Source organism: Neoarius graeffei, chromosome 12, assembly GCF_027579695.1.
Source record: "Neoarius graeffei isolate fNeoGra1 chromosome 12, fNeoGra1.pri, whole genome shotgun sequence".
Lineage (NCBI taxonomy): Eukaryota > Metazoa > Chordata > Actinopteri > Siluriformes > Ariidae > Neoarius > Neoarius graeffei.
The window spans coordinates 20,831,070-20,857,064 of NC_083580.1; the positions used below are offsets into that span (position 1 = coordinate 20,831,070).

The 25,995-nt window shown below is 41.0% G+C and overlaps 1 protein-coding gene across 2 annotated transcripts in view; it reads left to right on the forward strand.

Annotated features, from left to right (window-relative positions):
* Positions 1–25,995, forward strand: part of ptpra (protein tyrosine phosphatase receptor type A) — a 159,652-nt gene that overhangs the window by 97,382 nt on the left and 36,275 nt on the right. Inside the window, exons 3-9 of one of the 2 annotated variants that reach the window (XM_060935650.1) lie at positions 3,191–3,269; positions 6,186–6,641; positions 6,861–6,887; positions 9,285–9,366; positions 9,712–9,785; positions 13,756–13,892; positions 20,558–20,648. In XM_060935650.1, the coding sequence (XP_060791633.1) occupies positions 3,197–3,269; positions 6,186–6,641; positions 6,861–6,887; positions 9,285–9,366; positions 9,712–9,785; positions 13,756–13,892; positions 20,558–20,648 (940 nt within the window). In that variant the 5' untranslated portion in view covers positions 3,191–3,196. The remainder of the gene's footprint in view (positions 1–3,190; positions 3,270–6,185; positions 6,642–6,860; positions 6,888–9,284; positions 9,367–9,711; positions 9,786–13,755; positions 13,893–20,557; positions 20,649–25,995) is intronic. The other variant, XM_060935651.1, reaches the window with a different exon arrangement.

The window sequence follows — 25,995 nt, forward strand, 5'->3', positions numbered from 1 at the left end:
AGTGGCTTTCTCCTTGCAACCCTGCCATGCACACCATTGTTGTTCAGTGTTCTCCTGATGGTGGACTCATGAACATTAGCCGATGTGAGAGAGGCCTTCAGTTGCTTAGAAGTTACCCTGGGGTCCTTTGTGACATCGCCAACTATTACACGCCTTGCTCTTGGAGTGATCTTTGTTGGTCGACCACTCCTGGGGAGGGTAACAATGGTCTTGAATTTCCTCCATTTGTACACAATCTGTCTGACTGTGGATTGGTGGAGTCCAAACTCTTTAGAGATGGTTTTGTAACCTTTTCCAGCCTGATGAGCATCAACAATGCTTTTTCTGAGGTCCTCAGAAATCTCCTTTGTTCGTGCCATGATACACTTCCACAAACATGTGTTGTGAAGCTCAGACTTTGATAGATCCCTGTTCTTTAAATAAAACAGGGTGCCCACTCACACCTGATTGTCATCCCACTGATTGAAAACACCTGACTGTAATTTCACCTTCAAATTAACTGCTAATCCTAGAGGTTCACATACTTTTGCCACTCACAGATATGTAATATTGGATCATTTTCCTCAAGAAATAAATGACCAAGTATAATAATTTTGTCTCATTTGTTTAACTGGGTTTTCTTTATCTACTTTTAGGACTTGTGTGAAAATCTGATGATGTTTTAGGTCATATTTATGCAGAAATATAGAACATTCTAAAGGGTTCACAAACTTTAAAGCACCACTGTATCTTGTCCTTGGTGAATCTGGTCAGAATCTAACCATACCCCCTTTTTCTATTTCCTGTTGCAACAAGATTAATGGTTATACTAATCAAATATGCCGTACACTGAGAGGCTCCGGTTGAAATTATGGATTCTCTGAGGTGACTGGCATAGTGTTATCTTATGAGGGGTGCAGTCTTGAAGAAAATGGTACTATGCCAGTCACCGAAGTGAATCCATAATTTGATTTATATCCCTTGTCAAAAAATTCCAAACTAAGTGTTAACTACAAAGAATTAGAAATAAATATTAAAAAAAAATGTATCATATGATGTAGATCTACACACACAAAAATGCTCATGGAGCCACAGCTGTGACTCGAGTTGGCCATAAAGCTTAAAATTGTGACATCAGTTCATGGTATATCCAGGATGTACCATGACTGACTCACACCATATCCATTTATTTATTTAGTTTCCATTTTTGACATCACGAGATGCATTGCTTCATCAATGGCAGAACTATTTTATGTCATGTGAGCCATCCTTGGCCAATCCCTTCATGGGAATTTTCTCATCTCATCTCATTATCTCTAGCCGCTTTATCCTGTTCTACAGGGTCGCAGGCAAGCTGGAGCCTATCCCAGCTGACTACGGGTGAAAGGCGGGGTACACCCTGGACAAGTCGCCAGGTCATCACAGGGCTGACACATAGACACAGACAACCATTCACACTCGCATTCACACCTACGGTCAATTTAGAGTCACCAGTTAACCTAACCTGCATGTCTTTGGACTGTGGGGGAAACCGGAGCACCCGGAGGAAACCCACGCGGACACGGGGAGAACACGCAAACTCCACACAGAAAGGCCCTCGCCGGCCACGGGGATCGAACCCAGGACCTTCTTGCTGTGAGGCGACAGTGCTAACCACTACACCACCGTGCCGCCCGGGAATTTTTGGATGAGGAATATAATTTACAGTGGGCAATGTTTCATATTTAGAATCTAGCAAATGTTTGTTATGCATGCGTCTTATCAGTAGCAAGGAGGAAAAAATGCTTCATATTAGGAAAAATTGGACATCTGACAGTGCGAGTTAAAGCGAAGATGCTTTACACAGGGTGGCCACGGGTCCTTAAAAAGTCTTAAATTTAATTTTCCTAAAATAAGGCCATTAAAAAGTCTTAAATTTCAAACCCCGTGGTCTTAAATTTATGGAGATGTTACTCAGTCATATCGTTAAAATGTGGTTCACTTTGGATGGGGAAAAAGTTTAATCATTTTTGATGCTCACAATTATACTGCGCAGGCTCCGAATCCACCGGTTGCTAGACACACACGTGCTTGACAACCACTCAGTGCCTGATCTGTTGATGGAGGGTAGTCCGAGCCACAATGGGTAAATGTAAATGTAATGATAACTGGCTGCAAGATGCAAAATACTCGTGGTGGCTGAAAGCTGTACCCAAAGATGCCAACGAGGCATACTGTGTAGCATGCTGTAAGACTTTTAAGTTGGGCACAATGGGGATAAGAGTGGTGGACTCTCATATGAAGAGCGCCAAGCACGTTGCTTTTGCTAAAGGCCGCGAGCATCAGCCTCAAATATCCGACTTCAGCGCTGCCACCACTAACGGTCGTGGAGAAGAGGATAGATCTGCGAGATGTAAGAGAAAATTGTGTGTGTGCGAGACTGTGTCGAGTCATGGAATCCACGGACACATGTTGGCCGAAATGAATCCGAGAAAATTGCAAAAGAAGCATTAATTAATGCTAAATAAATTAATTAATTAAGGCTCAATAAATTAATTAATGCTTCTTTTGCGATTTTCTCGGATTCGTTTCAGCCGACATGTGTCCGTGGATTCCATGACTTGTCACTATTGCGTGCATGTGAGAGAATAGTATTGTTTGTGTGTGGGTATCGTTCCAAGTGTTTTAAGAAGTGCAAGTGAGCATACCTTTCAAGTGAGTGAGCCGAAGTTTCAGGTGTATGTGCATTCACATTGTTTGACTGTTGTTTTCTGCATTGTTGTTTGACCAAAGATGGAATTGAACAATTCTGCTTACAGTGTGACTCCCCAAGCAGAGAAAATAATAATTAAAAAAGCCTGTTGCATTAGATTCTGTGTGTGACTTCATTCACATTTTCACATTGTTACATTGGAGTCAAACGTTGTGACTGCATTCTGATCGTCACATAGTTATAAGTTTATCCGATCCTTATATTGTGTTCTGAGTGTGTGAATGCCTGTCAAGGAAAAGAAATGAAGTACTTCTACTAGAATAGTGTTTTCTGGTGAATGTTTACAAGAACAATAAGTTACATTAAATTATATAGTGGTTTTTTTTTTCAAAAGAGTACGTTTTTGCGTGACTTTAGATTTGGTCTTTCTTTTTTTTGGAACATGGTATGAAAAAGTCTTAAATTTAACTTGGACGAACCTGTAGACACCCTGTTACAGTGTCTCTCTCTCTTTTTCAGGGCAGTATGGGTTTGTGTCCCCTGCTCCTGTTGTGTGCCTTGGCCTTTGGTTGGGCCCAGGAAACACCCAAACTCTCAGGTAAGCTCGGTGCAGCCTTTTAATTAATTCGGGTAACATAAGTTAAGTTTTGTCTTTTATTGCTTCAATGTGGCTGAATTATTCACACTACATTAGCACCCGAGCATTCTTGTAACACCAGTGCTTAACGCCTTTCAGATTTTTCGAGTTAGGTCATAAAAGAATTTTCCCTGACACTGTTATTTTTGTTTCGAGGACCGAAATCCACTGAATTCGAATCACAGACTTCCAATTTTTTTAGTTTTTTTAAAAAAAATAGAACAGTTTATTAATTTAAGGCCATGTGGCCCTAAATTCTCTGCTATTTTTTCCTGCTTCACCATGACCTAATTCAAGATACTATGTCATGCATAACATGGTGGGCTTTTGCCGTCCACACAAGGCATTGTAGGATACAAATTTGAAACAGGAGAGAACAATGGAAGATGGGAGCGCGTGAATGAAATGTGAAAGACCGACTACAGTAACGGAAAGCGAGAAGAAAAGACATTATGTTGTGAAGGAAAGGAAACGCAGGACCAAACTTATAAATATCGGCCGTCAGCGAGCACCTCGGTGTGATCAGCTGTTCGTTTAGCGACAGAATGATGTAACTGTCTGTGCACGGTCAAAGGTAAATCTGTAGATGGCAGTAATGCAACATTGGATGCCAGCTACCATAAAACCCAAAAGAAGACGATGATGGTAAACCTGCGCATGCGCACATGGACTTCCTTTGTCTGCTTGACTGCACGAAGCGAGTGAGAGAATCCCCTGAAATTAAATAACTTCCTAGCCACAGAATAGGCTTGCTTTTTGAGATATTACAGAAATAAACATATCACGATGACCAAATTTCAGAGGGAACTAAATTTCACCAATTTTATGAAATCGAAAGGCCGTCTAGCTTTGTCAGTAGATGGACAACGTTAAATTCTAGCGTTACGGCAGTCACACAGCTGTGATTTCCTGTACAAATGTTGGTTGGAGATGAATCTTTCTGCAATAAATCTGTTTATCTATCAAATCTCTTTCTCACCTCTCCCTCTTTGTGTCATCAGACTCCCTAATCTGCTGGTAACTGTTAAATAACTTTTAAAGTTCAGTTTTAAAGGTGCAGTGATGTGAATTATTATTATTAATTTTTATTTTATTTGTTTTTTTTATTTAAGGCTGGCTCTGAAATGCTCGTTTCTGTCGCAGTCTATAAATGTTTTGTTATTGGAAACGGGTGTGCAAAAGTGTGCATACGCAAGTGCAAATAGCAAATCAGGTCTCAGTCTGAAGCTTGTGGTCAGCAAAAAGTACAAAAACATCTTTTGTAGAATATTGTACACAGTTATATAAAAGACATAGAACACTGTAAAGCGACGGGGTTCAAAAGCAGTAAAATAATGCAAATTATCAGCTTTTACTTTTAAACTTCCACAGATTTACTTTATCGCCTTCTTGACACAGTATGGTGCCAAAATTTATTCCCTCATGGTACTTAAGGTTTACATCCAACTAAAAATGGACTGAAATGAAGACGGTTGGAGAAACCGCATGAAAACATTCAAAGTTATGGGACACTAATGTTCAGTGTAGTTTATGCTGAAGGAGCATCTGAAAAACAAATTTAACCGTACTGTGATGTATACAAAATGACCTTATGCGATTTTAAAAACTGGCTTTTTTGAGCTATGGTTTAGAAATATAATTTAAGGGGCTCTGGAGTGGTGCAACAGAAGCGTGTTCCGCCCCATCATCCAGAGATGGCTAGTTTGAATCCCATTGATGCCACACAGCCATCATTGGCCAAGATTACAAAATTTGAGGGGTGAATTATTTTTATTTATTTATTCTTTTCTCTCCAACCCCCGTCAATTACAGCGATGCTAGGGCGTCTGTGAGCTCATACATACAGACATGAGTGGATAGGGCTTTCCATCAAGTGTCGTCGTCACCCCCCCTGTTTGAAAAGATGCGGTTGGCTGGTATGATTTCACAGATGATTTCACTCTTAGCGGTCATGTAATGGGGAGACATGTTTGGTGGGTATTAGAACACTGCGTGTGTCATTTATTATCGCTGTCGCACCGCATGATTTCCACCACAAAACCTCCATTAGCGTGCAGATCACTCATCTCGTAAGGGTGGAAGCAACACAGTCTTTAATAAGGCAGTGAAAACGTTATAAGGCATGAATTATTAGAAACTGAATATAATGTAATTGTCATTTAATGATTTTGTTGCCTTGGTGTAATTTTATTGGCTCAGCTTTTGGCTGAAGCTTATAGAGGCACCTGTCTGTATATGTATGTTGAACCAAGTTCGAGCGTGTTTTAAGAATGTAATTGCTGTGCCAGCCTCAGGTCACGATTCCTATATCAGCGCCATGTTACATGACCTCAGTTCACAATGTAATCCTCCATGGCTGAGCAGTCTAGAACGCTGTCCAGGAAAGGAACGGCTTTTGCAACGCCAGTTCGAATCCTCGTGTCAACATATTTCTGAACGGGCTTTTTTTTCTTTTCTTTTCTTTTCTTATTTATGTGCCTTTGCACCAGTTCCTGAAACTTTTCCCCCACAGATTAACCGCTGCGTTTCTATAACCTTCTAGAGCCTCTAACATAATTATATACCCAGGCTCATGATGTACCATAGATTCCATCTCCCAGTCAGAAAAAGGCTGGGCTCAGACCTGCCCGGGTCTCTCGTCACTGAAGCAAGCATTTTGATCGGTCTGTTTTATTGTTTTGCATGGCTTATTTGCTACTTGGGTTACTGTTAGTCTTTACGTAAAAAAAAAACTGTAAAGGTGTGTCTCTTAGTTTGGTTCTTTCAACAAAAGCAATCAGTTTTATTTAGTTGAAATGGCAAATTTGATAATGATGTGCTGTATTGCAGTAGATGCAAACGCAGATGACTCTGTCTGTCTGTCTCTCTCTGTGTCAGATCCGAATCAGATTGTGACGACCAAACCCACAACTCCTCCCCCTACAGGACTCAACCATACTAATGAGACTGCCCCTGCAGCCACAACCCCGCCCCCCAGGCAACCTGCCACTGTTGCCACTACGAAAGTAACAGTAGAGACACCAGCTTCAGTGGGCCCCATGGCCCCTCCTACCCCTACTCCAGCTCCGCCTCCCCACACCAATCACACCACCAGAGCACCGCCCCCAGAGCCTACCACCATTAGAGGAGGAGGGACAGAGGAGAAAATCACTCCCACTCCTCGTCCCATAACCCTGCCCATGCCTTCCACAGCTAAGGGTCCTTCCATCACCACCCTCCCCACTGGTCCTGATAATGACACTACCCCAGTTTCGGGTCTTTCTCCTGATGACTCCAGTATGACCACCAAGTCACCTGAAATCAACACCACGCCACATATCAGCAATCCTCCAGGTATATGTGTGTGTTAACTGTTTGGGATCTCAAACTTTTTGTGATGGTTTAATTTTGACTTATTTACAGTTAAGAATTAAAAGCAGTATTGGAGTTTATAGCACATGCATATCACCCTAGGTACCTTGATTTAATCTTTTGTAACCAGCGTTTCTGATTTACTCTTTGTAATTGAGAGAGAAATCTGACAAGTCTCTCCCCCCCCCCCTCCCCCCACAGGTGGAGGTGGAGGTGGTGGTGGTGAAGGTAAAATTCCACTAAGTTTCATATTGCTTCTGGGTTTTTATCCCCCGCTGGCCGAAAGGCCCGAAGGGGGATCATGTCATGGCGATTTCTGTCTGCCTGTCCCAGGAAGGGTACTCACTAGTGCTGTCAAGCGATTAAAATATTTAATCGCGATTAATGTCGCGACAGTCATAGTTAACTTGCGTTTAATCGCACATTTTTGTCACATAAAAAAACATTGTAATTCTCTTATCAGCATAAAAAAGTGAATGGGCTTGCTTTGTACCAATGTTTTTTTTTTTTTTATTGCAAAGCATAACACGTCTTCACACAGCCACTGCAAAGTGAAACCTAAGCCGAGCACCGGCGCGGGGCTAGCAAGAGAACCATGAGTGAAATGATCTACTGTTTGAGTTAGTCTGCAACTCTAATCAGAGAGATAGGTTACACAGTGATGGTAGGCTTGACATGCTTGATTATAATATAAAGTACACTATTATATTAAGTTTAAGTTGTTCGTTGATAAATATTGCATTGAATCTGATCTTTACTGTTTCAGCTCACTTAACACATTTTGTACTTTTACACTTTCTGCCTGTTGATGCGTCGCGCTGTCCAATCAGAGGTGGCCAAATTTGCATATTACAGGAAGGATTTCTGGGATAGCATTGAGTTTACAGTTCAGAGGGATCTGGCTTCTTTAGACGCTGTCTTCTTAAAACTGAATAAATATTTAAAAAGAGCCAAATTAGCCAGTCTTTTGAACGGCTCTTTTCAAAGAACGGATCACAAAGATGCGGATCCCATCAAAGAGCCATAAATCCCATCTCTACTAGCGCGCCCTGCCCGCGCTGGTTCTTTGGGGGGAGGGCAGAGGACTCTGGCTGTGTGGGGCATGGCATTACAGTCTAGCTGCTATCGGTTTTCTAAGCAAAGTCTCTGTTCCAAGTTCCTGGCAGTTTCAAAAGCTTATGAAAAACCTACATCATGTCACAGAGCGTTAATCTCACGATAAAAAAAATTATCGCTGTTAAAATTGAGTCAAGTTAACGCGTTAATAACGCAACATTTTTGACAGCACTAGTACTCACATTCTGAAATCAACTCCTCACACAATTTTTGGAGGACTTTCACGAAACTTGACGGAATTCTTTGTTATATGTTGGTAATACGCGTGTTGCAATTTCGTTCAATTCAGTCGCATTTTACCAGAGTTATGGCCTAGTTGCCAGCGGGGGATATTGTGCTCTCAGAGCACTCTTGTTTTGTTTTATATTTTAATGCATACATTTTCATGCAGAAAAACCCACTGGTAAGTTGAACTATATTTGCACAAATAATAGGATGATCCAAAAGTCGGGGGGGCGGAAATGTTAATGTCTTGGATATGACCCAGGGATGGCTCGTGATTCGATAAGATTGCAATCCGTGGGATTGTGATTTGATTTGATTTAAAAAGTCTCTCAAAGCATCTCAGTTAATATTTTTGATACACACATTCTTTTCTCTTCATCAAGTGGCAACGGGCGTTCATAAATCTGTGGTTACCATCACTGAACCGGCATTTCTCATTGAATCCATTACTTGAGCATTTCATTTAAAAAAGTATATAAGTATAATATATTATTATACATACAGGATACATTTTCCATGGGCTAAAAACATGTATTCTTTTTCCCTTCTAGTGGGTTTCATTCATTTGGTTTGATAGCATGCAATATTGTTACATATCGCTTATCCTACGTGTACTACATCACTCTACCCAATGGAGAATGAGTGTCCAATATGGTTTGCGATATTGCATGGTTGTCAAATATTCAATATAAGAGTTTTCTGCTGTACGTTCGCAGAAGCATTTCTTTGTCCGCTGGGAAAGAGAAAGATGCATTGAACACCCGAAAGGCTACCAAAACTTCATTAGATATTCAGGCATGTTTACAAGAGAAAAACATACCAACGGACATTGAAAAGCTGGAAAAGAGGCACGCCGGAGACACACAACTTCCGTGCTAGCGAGCGACTGTGACAGTTTGTAAACAAATATGGCTGTGAGGTTTGGTTCATTAAATACAGGAGATTTTGAGAGAATTTTGAAAGAGAAAGACGCATTGAGCAACTAAAATGAATGTGTATGTATAATGATTATGATGATATTGGCTGGATTTTTTTTTTTTTGTGGTATATCGGATACATTCCATTGAGCTAGCATGATATTGAACAACTCTTTGACTTGTTGAATATCATGCTAGCTGAATGGAATATACCACTGAATGCCAGCCAATATTATTTAAATATTGCATGTTCATAATACATACCCTGTGGTGTAAACAATCCAGTTGACTTGTGTGGGTTTTTTTGTTTTTTTTTTAACTGCACTTGTTGGACCCGTGGACATCACTCAACCATCCTCAAATCAAGACACAGCGATCATCGCTGTGACGGTGGCCTTATCGTCTCTGCTGGTCATCTTCTTCATTATCATCGTTCTTTACATGCTCAGGTCAGGTGATAGACACACACACACACACACACACACAATATATATATAATGCAGTACATTTACATTAACTCATTTGCCAGGTGTGTTTCAGGCAAATGTATTTCACAGAGCTGTGCGATTTAAGGGTTAAAGATCCTGCAGCAGTGTTTTTGTCTGGCAGTCCTCACTTTCAAACTCTCACAACCTTCTTGCCATTAGCAGTGATTACCTGTATCATTCCGGTTCCTCTGCCTTCTTTTCTTTTCTCCTCTCCTCTCCCTCTTGCACACATGCTGAGTTAAAGCTCATTCACGATACTGATTTTTAGTTCTTTTTTTCTCTATTTGTATCCCTGTGTTGTGACAGGTTTAAGAAGTACAAGCAGGCAGGAAGCCACTCGAACTCCTTCAGACTGACCAATGGCAGGACGGATGACACAGGTGTGTGTGTGTGAGAGAGAGAGCGAGAGAGACCATTTCCACATGTATGGGTTCTGTGGAAGTCACATTTGGGAGTTATCTTTAATCAAGCCTCATTTAAATGAAGTTTACATTTTAGTCTTTTCACTTTCCTGACGTGCAACGCCAGTGTAAGAATTCCGTAATAAAATGGCCAAATTTCTGTTCATCTATCTCCATGAAACAAGCTCGTGTTTTGTTTCAAATTGCGTACTTATGACCTGTCCTAGACTGCTACTGAGTACTAACACTAACCGGTTTTCCTTTTACAATTAACGTTTGTATTTTTAAAAAAGATCTCCTGTAGCCTTTAAACCTCCCAAATGGTCTGTTTTCTACAGGAGATTCATAATGGCCATTTGAAGCTTGTTTGCCCCCAAAGGTTTGGAAAGCCTTGTGATGGGCTCTTGATTTTTGAATAAAAACACTGTACCGGTTTAGTAGCGCACACAAATTGCCATGCCGTGTTACATTTTGGCAGAATATCTGAGGTGGTGGAGTATAGTCATTCATAAATTTTGTCATTGCTGTGTTTTTTTTTTTTTCCATCGTATAGAACTCATTTGTGAGCGTGATCCATTTTCCACTGTTAGCTTTACACACGCTGGTTTAGACTCTCTGAAAGATCAAGGAATTCCTCAACTGCCACTAAAAACTTTAGGCGGGAAAAACAGTCAGGTGTCCGGTTATTTTTTTAAGATATATTTTTTGGGCTTTTTTCACCTTTATTGGATAGGACAGTGTAGAGATAGGAAATGAGCGGGAGAGAGAGACGGGGAGGGATCGGGAAATGACCTCGGGCCGGAATCGAACCCGGGTCCCCGGATTTATGGTATGGCGCCTTATCCACCTGAGCCACGACGTGTGAAGATTCAGGCTGATATTATTTTTTTTTTTTTTGAATAAATCTCAAACAAATTGATAATTCCCCCGAGTCCAGTAAATTCAGTGGACTGTGAGTTGGCTGATGTTCCCGGGATATAATCTTCCAATTTGTACTTTTATTTTCATGCATTGTTACTTTCAGGCTTGTAGTACTCGAGTCCAGGACCCGTGCCCTAATTTTAAGGAATCGTGACTTGACTTGGACTTGATGACTCGGACTCGTAAATTGGAGATGAGGACTCTGATTTTTTTTTCTTTATTTTTTTGTAGCATGCCATAATAATTTGGCACAAAATATTTATAGCTGCATTAATTTTGTACTAATTTTGTGCAAGAGTGTCACACCTGCACGCCTTGGTGCATGCATCAGTTAGACTCTTGTGCGAGCGCACCATGCGGACTCGCGTGCGCCGTAAACGATTCACACCTGCACAGGATTAAGGCGCAGTCAGCGTGCCTGTATAAAAACTGTGAAAACACACTTACTTTGCGAAGTATTGGGTTGCATTGCTGACACATTACTGAGCCTTATTTCCTTGTTTGGGTTCCTGATCCCTGATTTCCTGTTTCTAATCTTTGATTCTGCCGAGTCGATGATAGCCTGTTTGTGCCTCGCTCAACCTATTGCCTGTTCCACTGTTTTACGATTTTGCCTGCCGTTCTGGATTGTTTACTTGTATTAATAAACGCACCTTCTGCACTTGCATCCGTCTCCCAACCATCTCTGACAGAACACTTCGCACTCCCTGACAAAGAGAAGCGCATTCACCTGTTCATACGTCATGTTCAGGAACAAACTAATGTGTAATGGCGCTGAAACAGCCACCGTCAAATGGTGTGGTTGGAGTCTTGTTCTCGGACTCGACTCGAAATTTTTTTGACTCGGACTTGAACAGTGGAGACTCAAGGTTTAGTGACTCGACTACAACACTGGTTACTTTCAGCAAAGATTTAAATAAAATGTCTTGGAGTATATTCACACCAAAAGTTCTCCTCGACGCCGTTACAGAAGGGACTGTTATTGGTGAAAGCCTGACTGGAATGAACAGTTGAGCTGGTTTTGATTTTATGCAGATTGGAAGTTCAAGGTGGAGTAAGTGGATAATTTTGGATGGTATAGTCAGTGTTTAATGTTCAAAAAATAATGTGTAAAGCATTATAAAGATTAACAGTGTTCAAATTCGGAGGCAGAATTGCAGCCTCATAGCTCCAGGGTCACAGTTTAATCCTGAGTTCAGGTTACTGCCTCTGTGGAGTTTTGGACGCCTCCAATGTTCCTGGTGTACTTGTCGGTTTCTTCTGTGTTCTTTGGTTTCCTCTCACCTTCCAGAAAAATACCAGCTGGAGGATTGGTGAAGCTTAAATGCCTTTAGGCGTGAATGAATGTATGAGTGTGTGGGAGATTAACTAATGTGGGGGGATTTTTTTTTTGTACACTGTACTGTGGTGCCCACTACTGGCCAGTTTGTTAGCTGTGATTGCAGGATTTACAAAGTGATTTATACATACAGTACTGTGAAACTCTGGGGCACCAGATTCTTAAGACCAGACTTTGTTCTATTTGTCCTAGGTTTTTTTTTATTGTATGACTTCTACATTATCGAGTCAGTACAAAAACAGTTACAGAAAAATATCAGTAAAGAAAGTGCAAGAGACACTTTTTAGACCAAAACCGAATAAAGGCTGCTGGGTTTTCTCATCTCATCTCATTATCTCTAGCCGCTTTATCCTGTTCTACAGGGTCGCAGGCAAGCTGGAGCCTATCCCAGCTGACTACGGGCGAAAGGCGGGGTACATCCTGGACAAGTCGCCAGGTCATCACAGGGCTGACACATAGACACAGACAACCATTCACACTCACATTCACACCTACGGTCAATTTATACCCTGTCCACACTAGGGATTTTGTACCTATACGAAACTACTTTCGTACCGCAACACCTCTCCACACTAGCAACTATACCGGTACTGTAGCGGTATAACTGTATCGGTATGAAACCCACAAATGTATGGGTTTCGTATCGGTACTGTAGCGCTTCGCTGTAGTGTGGACAGATGAAGCGGCTCTGTATCGATACAAATATAATGCGCATGCGCAAAGTCACACACCTCAATCGATGTCTTCGCTGAATAAAATAGTGAAGAACAGAGATTCGTTTGTTTCTTTCTCAACTGCCTCGTGCGTTTTATACCATTCGACTGAATAAATGACCACCAGAAATACAGACTGTACATTGACAACAAAAAGCACACACACGTTGTTTCATCCACCATATTCTCGGAAGGAAGTTACTCGGTAACCACGGAAACATTTCGCGCACGCGCATTTCAACTACCGTGAAAGAAAACTGCAAACATTTCTCGCTGGTGTGGACAGATGCACTAAACTGTACCGGTATACTTTGTATCGATACAGTTATACCACTTTCGTACCGGTATAAGTGTGAACACAGCATTAGAGTCACCAGTTAACCTAACCTGCATGTTTTTGGACTGTGGGGGAAACCGGAGCACCCGGAGGAAACCTACGGGGAGAACATGCAAACTCCGCACAGAAAGGCCCTCGTCGGCCACGGGGCTCGAACCCGGACCTTCTTGCTGTGAGGCAACAGCGCTAACCACTACACCACCGTGCCGCTCCTGCTGGGTTTTGCTACAAAAAATTAGAAGTGTGAGAATCAAAATCTCCAGAAGAACTGTGGCTGCTCAGTGAAATTCGGAGCTCATTTTCTTATAAAACTACACTAATTGTACCCAAGGTTACTTTTTTTTTTAAAGGGTTGTCACACCAAATATTGACCGTTTCCTTTATTACTATTTACTGTGCTTTACAGTATTTTTTTTTTAAATGTAGAAACGTTTAACTTGATTATTTTTGAAGGCATCTTTGCTCTGCAGCATTTCTTTGTGTAGACTGATTAATTAATTAATGTGCTGTGCAGTTGATTGACACTCATTTGATTCCTGATGATTGATTTATTTTTCTGAAGGCATAACTGCAATACGTTTTTCTCTCCTTTCCTGTTCCTTGCACTTCCTTTCCTTTTCCTTCCTATTAACCTCACAGAGTTTCAGAGTGTGCCATTATTGGCCCGCTCACCCAGCACAAACAGGAAGTACCCGCCCCTTCCAGTAGACAAGCTGGAGGAGGAAATGAACCGTCGCATGGCTGATGACAACAAACTCTTCCGGGAAGAATTCAATGTAAACACATGCGCAAGCACACACCCGCACATGAATCACTGTGATAACGTGTGACTCATGAGTTAGATGAATCATTAAGCATTGCTTGATTCATCTGGAATGTTCAAGAATCTGGAAGCGTTTATGGATGTTCTGGTTGAGTTTAAAGCAGGATGTATAATGGGCGACTGGTTGGAAATTTGTTCGTCTAATTTTTTTAAAGTCAGCACATTTTAAAGGTCCTGACCAGAGGTGGACAGTAACAAAGTACATTTACTTGAGTACTGTACTTACAGTGGGGCAAAAAAGTATTTAGTCAGTCACCAATTGTGCAAGTTCTCCCACTTAAAAAGATGAGAGAGGCCTGTAATTTTCATCATAGGTACACTTCAACTATGAGAGACAGAATGAGGAAAAAAAAAATCCAGAAAATCACATTGTCTGATTTTTAAAGAATTTATTTGCAAATTATGGTGGAAAATAAGTATTTGGTCAATAACAAAAGTTCATCTCAATACTTTGTTATATACCCTTTGTTGGCAATGACAGAGGTCAAACGTTTTCTGTAAGTCTTCACAAGGTTTTCACACACTGTTGCTGGTATTTTGGCCCATTCCTCCATGCAGATCTCCTCTAGAGCACTGATGTTTTGGGGCTGTCGCTGGGCAACACGGACTTTCAACTCCCTCCAAAGATTTTCTATGGGGTTGAAATCTGGAGACTGGCTAGGCCACTCCAGGACCTTGAAATGCTTCTTACGAAGCCACTCCTTCATTGCCTGGGCGGTTTGTTTGGGATCATTGTCATGCTGAAAGACCCAGCCACGTTTCATCTTCAATGCCCTTGCTGATGGAAGGAGGTTTTCACTCAAAATCTCACGATACATGGCCCCGTTCATTCTTTCCTTTACACGGATCAGTCGTCCTGGTCCCTTTGCAGAAAAATAGCCCCAAAGCATGATGTTTCCACCCCCATGCTTCACAGTAGGTATGGTGTTCTTTGGATGCAACTCAGCATTCTTTCTCCTCCAAACACGACAAGTTGAGTTTTTACCAAAAAGTTCTATTTTGGTTTCATCTGACCATATGACATTCTCCCAATCCTCTTCTGGATCATCCAAATGCTCTCTAGCAAACTTCAGACGGGCCTGGACATACTGGCTTAAGCAGGGGGACACATCTGGCACTGCAGGATTTGAGTCCCTGGCGGCGTAGTGTGTTACTGATGGTAGCCTTTGTTACTTTGGTCCCAGCTCTCTGCAGGTCATTCACTAGGTCCCCCCGTGTGGTTCTGGGATTTTTGCTCACCGTTCTTGTGAGCATTTTGACCCCACGGGGTGAGATCTTGTGTGGAGCCCCAGATCGAAGGAGATTATCAGTGGTCTTGTATGTCTTCCATTTTCTAATAATTGCTCCCACAGTTGATTTCTTCACACCAAGCTGCTTACCTATTGCAGATTCAGTCTTCCCAGCCTGGTGCAGGTCTACAATTTTGTTTCTGGTGTCCTTTGACAGCTCTTTGGTCTTGACCATAGTGGAGTTTGGAGTGTGACTGAGGTTGTGGACAGGTGTCTTTTATACTGATAACGAGTTCAAACAGGTGCCATTAATACAGGTAACGAGTGGAGGACAGAGGAGCCTCTTAAAGAAGTTGTTACAGGTCTGTGAGAGCCAGAAATCTTGCTTGTTTGTAGGTGACCAAATACTTATTTTACCGAGGAATTTACCAATTAATTCATTAAAAATCCTACAATGTGATTTCCTGGATTCTTTCCCCCCATTCTGTCTCTCATAGTTGAAGTGTACCTATGATGAAAATTACAGGCCTCTCTCATCTTTTTAAGTGGGAGAACTTGCACAATTGGTGGCTGACTAAATACTTTTTTGCCCCACTGTAAGTACACTTTTTGAGTATCTATACTGTACTTTATTCATTTTTTTGGCAACTTATGACTTTAACTTCACTACATTTGAAAGACAAATATTGTCCTTGTTACTCTTTATTATGAAGTGACTTTGAAAGTGGATGTTTTTTTCTTTTCTTTTCTTTTCTAAAACGTGATTGGTTTATTCGCAAGTGACACTGAGACAGCCGATCAGTAATCACTAGGGTCACGTCTCGTCCGTAGACTGGATAAAATCAAGTTCAATGATTTCTCCACAGTGTTATTTAACACGATCAGTTGATGGCAGAACGGAAGGAGGTGTTTCTTCTGGGGAATGCACCACCCATGGCCATACCTAGAACCCATGTTTCAGTTTTCTGAAAGGAATAAAGAGTTGTTTCGTTTTAAATGTTTGCTTTGTTTGCCTAAAACGAACCACATCACAGCCTACAAAAACTCGCCGTCCGACCTGCAGAAGCATATTGAGGTATAAAAACGTTTTATTCCAAGAGAAAGCTTGCAATGAAGTTGTCTGTGCTTTTAGAGCTAACGATAACATTGCAATAGCTATGCAGTCTGGTTAGTCAAATGACTTTCTATGGATTTGCCCGCCAAGTTGTCATCGCCTTGTTCACGGCTAACGATAACACATAGCTAGTTAACTTGGACACTGTTAGTTAGCATGTACAAACGGAGTTACGCTAACATGAATAACATATTAAGTTCTCTGAAGTGCTTTCAGAAATGTTGTAGCGTAATCTCGGCAAATAAACAAAATGTAGAAATTTTTATTTTCTAGTAACGTTAGCTACCCAATATGATTTTTGAGTTTGAAAAGCGTTTGCTAGCATGTCAGGTGGAGCTTCACTGACTAGCTAAGTTAACGTTAAACCACCATTATTCCATAGGCAGATTCATATGTGCATGAATACATGCGCACGTGAGACCTGTGAGATGGACAGTATTGTACTAGTGAGTCACAATAAGTTGCTGGAATTTTTTGTTTTGATGTCAGGTGATGGTCTTGCATGTTTTTATCTCGCTTAAAGCAGTGCTGCTGTTGGGCAGTTATTAAGCTAGAGGTGTGGACCTGGGTTTTAAGCAGGTTGGATTGTCATTTTTATTTTCTGAGCAAGCTGCATTTACAGCTATTCCACTGTCTTCCTGATTTAATATACACGTGTGTGCACACACTGCCACAGCTGGGTCAGAACACTACCATGCTGCTTCGTGGGGGTGGGGAGGAGTGTTAGAATTAAAAAAAAAGAGAGAAAAAAATGAATGGCTCTTTTTCAGTTTGGTTGCATTTCATTTTGTACCATTCTACGCGTACCAGGTGTTTATTCTACAGGTTCTACAAGTTAGTCGGTAGTTTCAGGGGCATTCAGTTTTGTAAGTGTTGTGGCCATAATACAACAGTGTGTTGACAGAAAATGTACTTTTAATACTGAAGTATTTTAAAAGCAAGTACTTCAGTACTTTAACTTGAATACAAATTTGACTGTACAACTTTCACTTGTATCGGAGTAACATTTGACTAGTGGGATCTGTACTTTGACTTAAGTAATGAAGCTGGGTACTTTGTCTACCTCTGGTCCTGACTGCAAAGTTGAATTCTGGGCAAAATGTTCCATTTCTATCGCTGTTGGAGTTTTGAGATGTTTCGCTGCTGCACACACTGTGTATCCTGTGCAGAGGTGGACAAAGTACCCAGCTTCATTACTTAAGTCAAAGTACAGATCCCACTGGTCAAATGTTACTCCGATACAAGTGAAAGTTGTCCAGTCAAATTTTTACTTAAGTTAAAGTACTGAAGTACTTGCTTTAAAAAAATATTAAGTGTTAAAACTACATTTTCTGTCAACACATTGTTGTATTATGGCCACAACGCTTACAAAACCGAATGCCCCTGAAGCTACTGACTAACTTGTAGAACCTGTAGAATAAACACCTGGTAGAATGGTACAAAATGGAACGCAATCGAACTGAAAAAGAGCCAGGGTTTTTTGTTGCGTTTTTTTTTTTTTTTTTTTTAATATTCCTTCCCACCCCCATAAAGCAGCATGGTAGTGTTCTGACCCAGCTGTGGCTGGGTCAGAACACATGGGTGCACACATGTATGTGTATATTAATCAGGAAGACAGTGGAATAGCTGTAAATGCAGCTTGCTCAGAAAATAAAAATGACAATCCAGCCTGCTTAAAACCCAGGTCCACACCTCTAGCTTAATAACTGCGCAACAGCAGCACTGCTTTAAGCGAGATAAAAACATGCAAGACCACCATCTGACATCAAAACAAAAAATTCCAGCAATTTATTGTGACTCACTAGTACAATACTGTCCATCTCACAGGTCTCACATGCGCATGTATTCGAGTGTGTGCACAAATGTATGTTAATGTACAGTATATGTTAATCAGGAAGACAGTGGAATCCCAGACTTGCAAGTGACGTCAAAGTATAATCAGAAACCCGGATGTTGGTGGAGATACAAATGCGGGGTCAAGCGACATTCCATACAAAATATAGTCACGCGTGCGCAACTTTCTTTTGTTTTTCCACTGCTTTTAAGCGTTCTTTTAGCTATGCCATATCTTTGTGCTGTATGTGGTTGTGGTCACAACAGTACTCGTAACCGTGGCACGTACCGATTTTTTTCTAATTCTGTCCGTGATTCAGAAAGAGGACGAGGAAACTCTGAAGCTTAGTGCTGAGAGGAGACGAGGGGATCAGGACGTTTTGTCCAATGACCATTTAGTCCAGTAGTTAAGACATTCCCTCCAAAGCCTTTTTCGTATGCACTATCCATTATTTTATATTCCGGTGTTCGCAAACGAAAGCCCCGTGAGAGGACTGCTCTGCACCTAAAGGTTTAACATGATCCAGCCGGCTTTAAAAATTAATAACTCGGCCAACGGAGCTCACAGCGAAGTCAAATTTGACAGACACCTCCCTCTAAGCCAACCACTTAGAAGGAGCACGGTCTCAGGTCGGTGGTAAACTTCGCGAACAAAGCCCCTGCGAGAGCGCTGCTTGGCGCCTAAAGATTTAATATGATCCGTACTATGGCATTCATTTGCTTTACAAAAATGCGTTTTGCTTCGGTCAAATTCCATTGAGAATTCCTCCTTTTTTCAAACAAATACCTGAAATATAAAATAACTGATAGTGCGAATGAAAGGCTTTGGACAAAAGGACCTGTATTCGTACTCGATGGTCAGTAGAAGTGTCTTCAGAAAAGTCTGACTTTTTTTTTTTTAATATATGGGTCAAAACCACACCTATCTCTTCGCTTGATTGTTTAAATCGTGGTACTACTGAGAAAATTCAGCATTGTTTGCACACACGCTTTCAGCGGCTGTCATCCTAGTTGCTTTGTATATCCACCATTGTGGCGGACACTCGTAGTGAAGTTAGTCATAAGTTGCGAAAAAAACAAACCTCAAAGTACAGATACTCAAAGTGTACTTAAGTACAGTACTCAAGTAAACATACTTCGTTACGGTCCACTTCTGATCTTATGTGTAAATGTTTTGCTGAGATAAAACGCATTACGCGTCTTACGATTCCTGAGATCGCCAAAGCAAATGAGCAACAAGATCATGTGACCACTGTGGGGCATGTTTGACCTACTTTTAACCAAAACAAGTCAGTGTGGGCAAACATGGCGGACTCCGCTCTCCCTCCAACTAAAAACCAGCGGAAAAGAAAAGGAATGCCTGCCTAGTGAGTGTAACTGCAAGATAGAGCAAGGTTAGACGTCATTTTCCTGGACAGATAACCAAGTCATTCTGGCTAGTGCTTAGCTATCTTAGCCTTAGAATGCAAAGGGCTCGACTCCATAGCAGCAAGTATGGAGTTATACACCTAATGTTTTGATCTTGCAGAGAAAGAAACAATAAAACAAAAGCAGCAACAGGGAAAAGAGATAGACGTCTTTTGTTTCACCGATCTATTTGCGAATGTCAACCACAAATTACATCCCTGTGACTCGAAACTCTCTGAGGTCGATGCAGAGTCATGATGTTTTCCCGCACGTCGCCATCTTGGTGTGACGCAGTTCTATAGTTATGCTAATTAGTTCAAGCTCCTCGCATTTGGCTATTTCTGTCGGACCATATGGTTTACCTCAAGAGGTAGGAAAACAGTCCCAGAATGGAGCAAAGCGCATCAAAATGATCCCATCTCATCCATATGATATTGTTCTTGCGAGACAGGAAAATGCCGTGCACAATAAAAAAAAATAAATAAAAAAATTTTGAAAATTTTAGATGACTTTGCAGTCAGCACCTTTTAAAGTGTGAATCAGTCTGAACAAAACATGATCATAAGTGTAAAAACCAAACATTCACAGAGACCAAAATACACCCTTGCTACAGTATGTGATTTGATTTTCATTAGTTAATTTCAGTCATGCTGAATTTTCTTTTCCACCTTTTATTATATTAGGGTTTTTTTGTTTGTTTGTTTTTAAACTTTAGCATTTCCATTCAGATTTTCCTGGAAGCACATTTAAATATCGAAACCCCACTTCAATATGTCATTCAAGTGTCTATTTCATAGACTGACCTTTTGTCTCATAAACAAGTACAAGTGCTGTCCTTTTTTTTTTGGCATTATATCTAATTTATTTGGTTTATGTTGCTTTTCTGTAGCTCGTTTCTCAATTCACTTGTGTGATCGGTTGTTAATTGTAGTTTTCTAACAAACACGCTACGTTGTGGATTGCAGATTGGTTCTTGGTACAAGGTCCTTGTCCATCCATGACGTTTGATTGGTTTTCTCTGCTTCATCTCTGCAGGCATTACCAGTTTGCCCCATCCAGGCTTCGTGTGATGCCGCCTCCAAAGAGGAGAACAAGGAGAAGAACCGCTATGTCAACATTTTGCCCTGTGAGTCTGGCTGATGTACATGCACACACACATACAAGAGGATTCAAAGGCTCCCTGTGTGTACTTATCATTAAAATACATTATATATAATGTAAAGACACATCACATTGTTTGTTTGGTTTTTTTTTTCCTCTCTTAAACACTAAAAACACCTGGTATTGACTTGATAGCTATGGTAACTCTGTTTCACTATCACTGTTTCAGTCAGTCAAAAGACCACACTTTTTTTTTGGACCTGAATTAATAAAGAATGGGGAATTTATTATTTAAATTTTTTTTTTAATAAAAGTGAACATATTAGTTAATATGTCTGTATGGTCTGTATGTAAAGAGAACCCAGTTAAACAAATGAGACAAAAATATTATACTCGGTCATTTATTTATTGAGGAAAATGATCTAATATTACATATCTGTGAGTGGCAAAAGTATGTGAACCTTTGCTTTCAGTATCTGGTGTGACCCCCTTGTGCAGCAATAACTGCAGCTAAACGTTTCCGGTAACTGTTGATCAGTCCTGCACACCGGCTTGGAGGAATTTTAGCCCATTCCTCCGTACAGAACAGCTTCAACTCTGGGATGTTGGTGGGTTTCCTCACATGAACTGCTCGCTTCAGGTCCTTCCACAACATTTCGATTGGATTAAGATCAGGACTGTGACTTGGCCATTCCAGAACATTAACTTTATTCTTCTTTAACCATTCTTTGGTAGAACGACTTGTGTGTTTAGAGTCGTTGTCTTGCTGCATGACCCACCTTCTCTTGAGATTCAGTTCATGGACAGATGTCCTGACATTTTCCTTTAGAATTCGCTGGTATAATTCAGAATTCATTGTTCCATCAATGATGGCAAGCTGTCCTGGCCCAGATGCAGCAAAACAGGCCCAAACCATGATACTACCACCACCATGTTTCACAGATGGGATAAGGTTCTTATGCTGGAATGCAGTGGTTTCCTTTCTCCAAACATAACGCTTCTCATTTAAAACAAAAAGTTCTATTTTGGTCTCATCCATCCACAAAACATTTTTCCAATAGCCTTCTGGCTTGTCCACGTGATCTTTAGGAAACGAGCTAAAGATCACGTGGACAAGCCAGAAGGCTATTGGAAAAATGTTTTTTGGATGGATCTTTAGCAGACGAGCAGCAGTATTCTTTTTGGAGAGCAGTGGCTTTCTCCTTGCAACCCTGCCATGCACACCATTGTTGTTCAGTGTTCTCCTGATGGTGGACTCATGAACATTAGCCAATGTGAGTGTTCAGCTCTTTTAGATTTCCCTGCCGAAAAGGGTGCCAGGAGAGAAATAACGTCGGTATAACTCAAATGTCCAATGTGTTGTTTGTTTATTTTTCCTTATTTATATGTCCACTTTGCAACAGCATCAGCATCATCAGGTTATTAACCTGTGAAATAAAACACCAAGTTGTGCTATAATTGTTTGAATAAATATAAATACATAATAATATTATATAGCTTACATAAATAATTCACATAAATATATTTAACCCTTTAAAACCACAACCAACTACACACCCACAAATACAAAACAATGGAAATGCATATGCAACTAATTTAAATAAGCAACAACTCAAAATCACCACATAGCTAAAATACAGGCAACATTTCACAGCCATTGCATTGCATACACAAAAAAACATTGCAGAGCAAATAGCAAGTTGCAGCTCTAAATAACAAACACGGCAACTCATCCCCAGTACCAAGTGAACTACGTGACCCAGCATGCACTTCAAGAAGCAGTCTACTACAGCGCGACTACATCACCCAGCATTCACCACGGATCAGGAAGTGGGCTCGTACAAGCGAAGCACAGAGTTTCAAATGTTTGCACTGACAAGCAAACCAATAAACTTAAACAGTAAACACCGGGTTAAAACAATATTCTCGCCAAGCGATCAGAATGACAAAGTTAGCAAACATCCGATCTAGTTTACACAAAACAACAACCGTAGACCAAGTAGTTAAAACAACCGGCGAAAGGAATTTAAACAGCACCTTACCAGTGGCGTACTCTCTCGAGGCATGCAAGTTGGATCAGTGCTCATTTGTCACCATGCTCGTTCCCGCATATATTTGGAATACTGACAGTGCGTGCAACCAACCACCAGCCAGGTAAGTGCTCCCTCCTACCTAAGCAGCTGTGCTGCATTACGCCATCACCCGTGGTTTCGCGAACTAATTATCACCCGTGACAGCGAGCGCAACAGTGAGAGAGGCCTTCAGTTGCTTAGAAGTTACCCTGGGGTCCTTTGTGACTTTGCCGACTATTACACGCCTTGCTCTTGGAGTGATTTTTGTTGGTGGACCACTCCTGGGGAGGGTAACAATGGTCTTGAATTTCCTCCATTTGTACACAATCTGTCTGACTGTGGATTGGTGGAGTCCAAACTCTTTAGAGATGGTTTTGTAACCTTTTCCAGCCTCATGAGCATCAACAACACTTTTTCTGAGGTCCTCAGAAATCTCCTTTGTTCATGCCATGATACACTTCCACAAACATGTGTTGTGAAGATCAGACTTTGATAGATCCCTGTTCTTTAAATAAAACAGGGTGCCCACTCACACCTGATTGTCATCCCATTGATTCAAAACACCTGACTCTAATTTCACCTTCAAATTAACTGCTAATCATAGAGGTTCACATACTTTTACCACTCACAGATATGTAATATTGGATCATTTTCCTCAAGAAATAAATGATCAAGTATAATAATTTTGTCTCATTTGTTTAACTGGGTTCTCTTTATCTACTTTTAGGACTTGTGTGAAAATCTGATGATGTTTTAGGTCATATTTATGCAGAAATATAGAAGATTCTAAAGGGTTCACAAACTTCCAAGCACCACTGTATTCCATTCAGCTAGCATGATATTGAACTCGTCTTCGACTCGTTCAGTATCACGCTAGCTGAATGGAATATATCTGATATACCATGGGAAAAAGCCATTATTATTCATACACATTCCTTTTGGGTGTTGAACGCATCTTTCTCTTTCGAAATTCTCTCAATTTTCCTTATTTAATGAAGCAAACCTGGTGGCTATGTTTGTTTCCAAATTGTCACTAGCGCGGAAGTTTTACGTCTCCGACGTGTGATATGTTGTCTTGACAACCATGCAATGTCGTAAACCATATTCAACGCTCATTCTCCACTGGGTAGAGTGATGTAATACATGTAGGATAAGCGATATGCTAACAATATTGCATGCTATCAAGCCAAATGAATGAAACCCGCTAGAAGGGAATAGAACACGTATTTTTGTTCCATCGAAAAAGTGTCCTGTATGTACAATAATTGATGATATCTGTACTATGAAAGAACAACTACCATGGAAGTCAGTAGGCAGGTGGTAAATTACATCACTAAACCTTTAAAATGTGACATCTCATCTCATTATCTCTAGCCGCTTTATCCTGTTCTACAGGGTCGCAGGCAAGCTGGAGCCTATCCCAGCTGACTACGGGCGAAAGGCGGGGTACACCCTGGACAAGTCGCCAGGTCATCACAGGGCTGACACATAGACACAGACAACCATTCACACACTCATTCACACCTACGGTCAATTTAGAGTCACCAGTTAACCTAACCTGCATGTCTTTGGACTGTGGGGGAAACCGGAGCACCCGGAGGAAACCCACGCGGCCACGGGGAGAACATGCAAACTCCGCACAGAAAGACCCTCGTCGGCCACGGGGCTCGAACCCGGACCTTCTTGCTGTGAGGCGACAGCGCTAACCATTACACCACCGTGCCGCCCTAAAATGTGACATTATAAGCCAAATTCCAAACATTTACACTTTAACAGTACGACTCTTTAAAGTCTTCAACAAATGTTATTTGATTTTTAGTCAATGCTGGAACAGTATAGTAAGCAGGAATCAGAATGACATGCACGTTCTTTAGATATCAGCTGCATTTCTGTCCCTAAAAGGACAAATAACAGATTAAGCTCAACTTGCAGTACTTTTTATCTGAAAAATCCAGGTACCGGTAGGTGTTGTAAGTCAAGTCAGTTTATTCGCATAGCGCTTTCTTTTAACAGACATTTGTTGCAAAGCAGCTTTACAGAAAAATAAAGATTTTAAACATACAGTGCCGCCTAGTAGTATTGGCACCCTTGAAGTTTATGTACTTAAAGTTAAGCATCTCCTGAACAAAAGTGATGCAGAATTTTTCTACAGATAGCTCGTGGTTAATATAAAAGAGCAAAGTATCAACAACAAAAAAAAAAAAAACAATTAGAGTGGAAAAAAAATGAAAAAGGTAAATCTTGCTGTATCGCTAGTATTGGCACCCTTTGCTGTTAGTCCTAAAACCTAACCTAACTAAACCTAATTTGACTCACCTATGGTAAATTACAAATGGAAGTCACCTGTGAAGACCTGTCTGTGCCCATGTGACATGAAATGGCCAATGAATGATGAGATTTGTGTTTTGAAAAACCAACTGTTTCACTAAGTCCCTTTTTCACAATGGTGAAGACAAAAGAGCTGTCTGAAGAAACAAGAAATGCAGTTGTTGACAAACACAAGAGCTCCAAAGGATATAAAGCCATCTCCAAAGAGCTCGGTATCCCTGTGTCAACAGTGCGTAATGTTATTAAGAAATATTTGAAGCATGGAACTGTCAAGAACCTCCCCGGGCGTGGGGGTAAGAGAAAAATCAATGATAGAAGTCGTCGAAGGTTGGTGCGATTGGTGGCAGAATCACCTCAGTTAACATCTACGGACCTGCAGGCCCACCTGGAACAGTCTGGGGTAACTGTTTCAAGAAGCACCATAAGGCGCACACTCAACACAGCAGGGCTACATGGGCGGAGGCCAAGGAAGACCCCATTATTGAAAAAAAAGACACAAAAAGGAGCGTCTGGAGTTTGCGAAAGAGAACCTGGACAAGCCACAGTCCTTCTGGGAAAATGTCCTGTGGACAGATGAGACAAAAGTAGAGCTTTTTGGGAATTCTCACAGGCAGTATGTTTACAGGCGCTGCAATGAAGCATTCAAAGAAAAGAACACCCTACCAACAGTCAAGCATGGTGGAGGATCAATAATGCTGTGGGACTGCTTTGCTGCATCTGGGACTGGAGGCCTTACCTGTGTCATAGGGATTATGAAATCTGAAGATTATCAACAGATTTTGAAGCAAAATCTCCTGCCCAGTGTAAGAGAGCTCGATTTGAGGCGAAGATCTTGGGTACTCCAGCAGGACAAAGACCCCAAACACACATCTAAAAGCACACAAAAATGGTTAGAAAAGAAAAAATGGACTGTTTTGAAATGGCCAGCAATGAGTCCTGACCTCAATCCAACTGAGAATCTTTGGGGGGAGT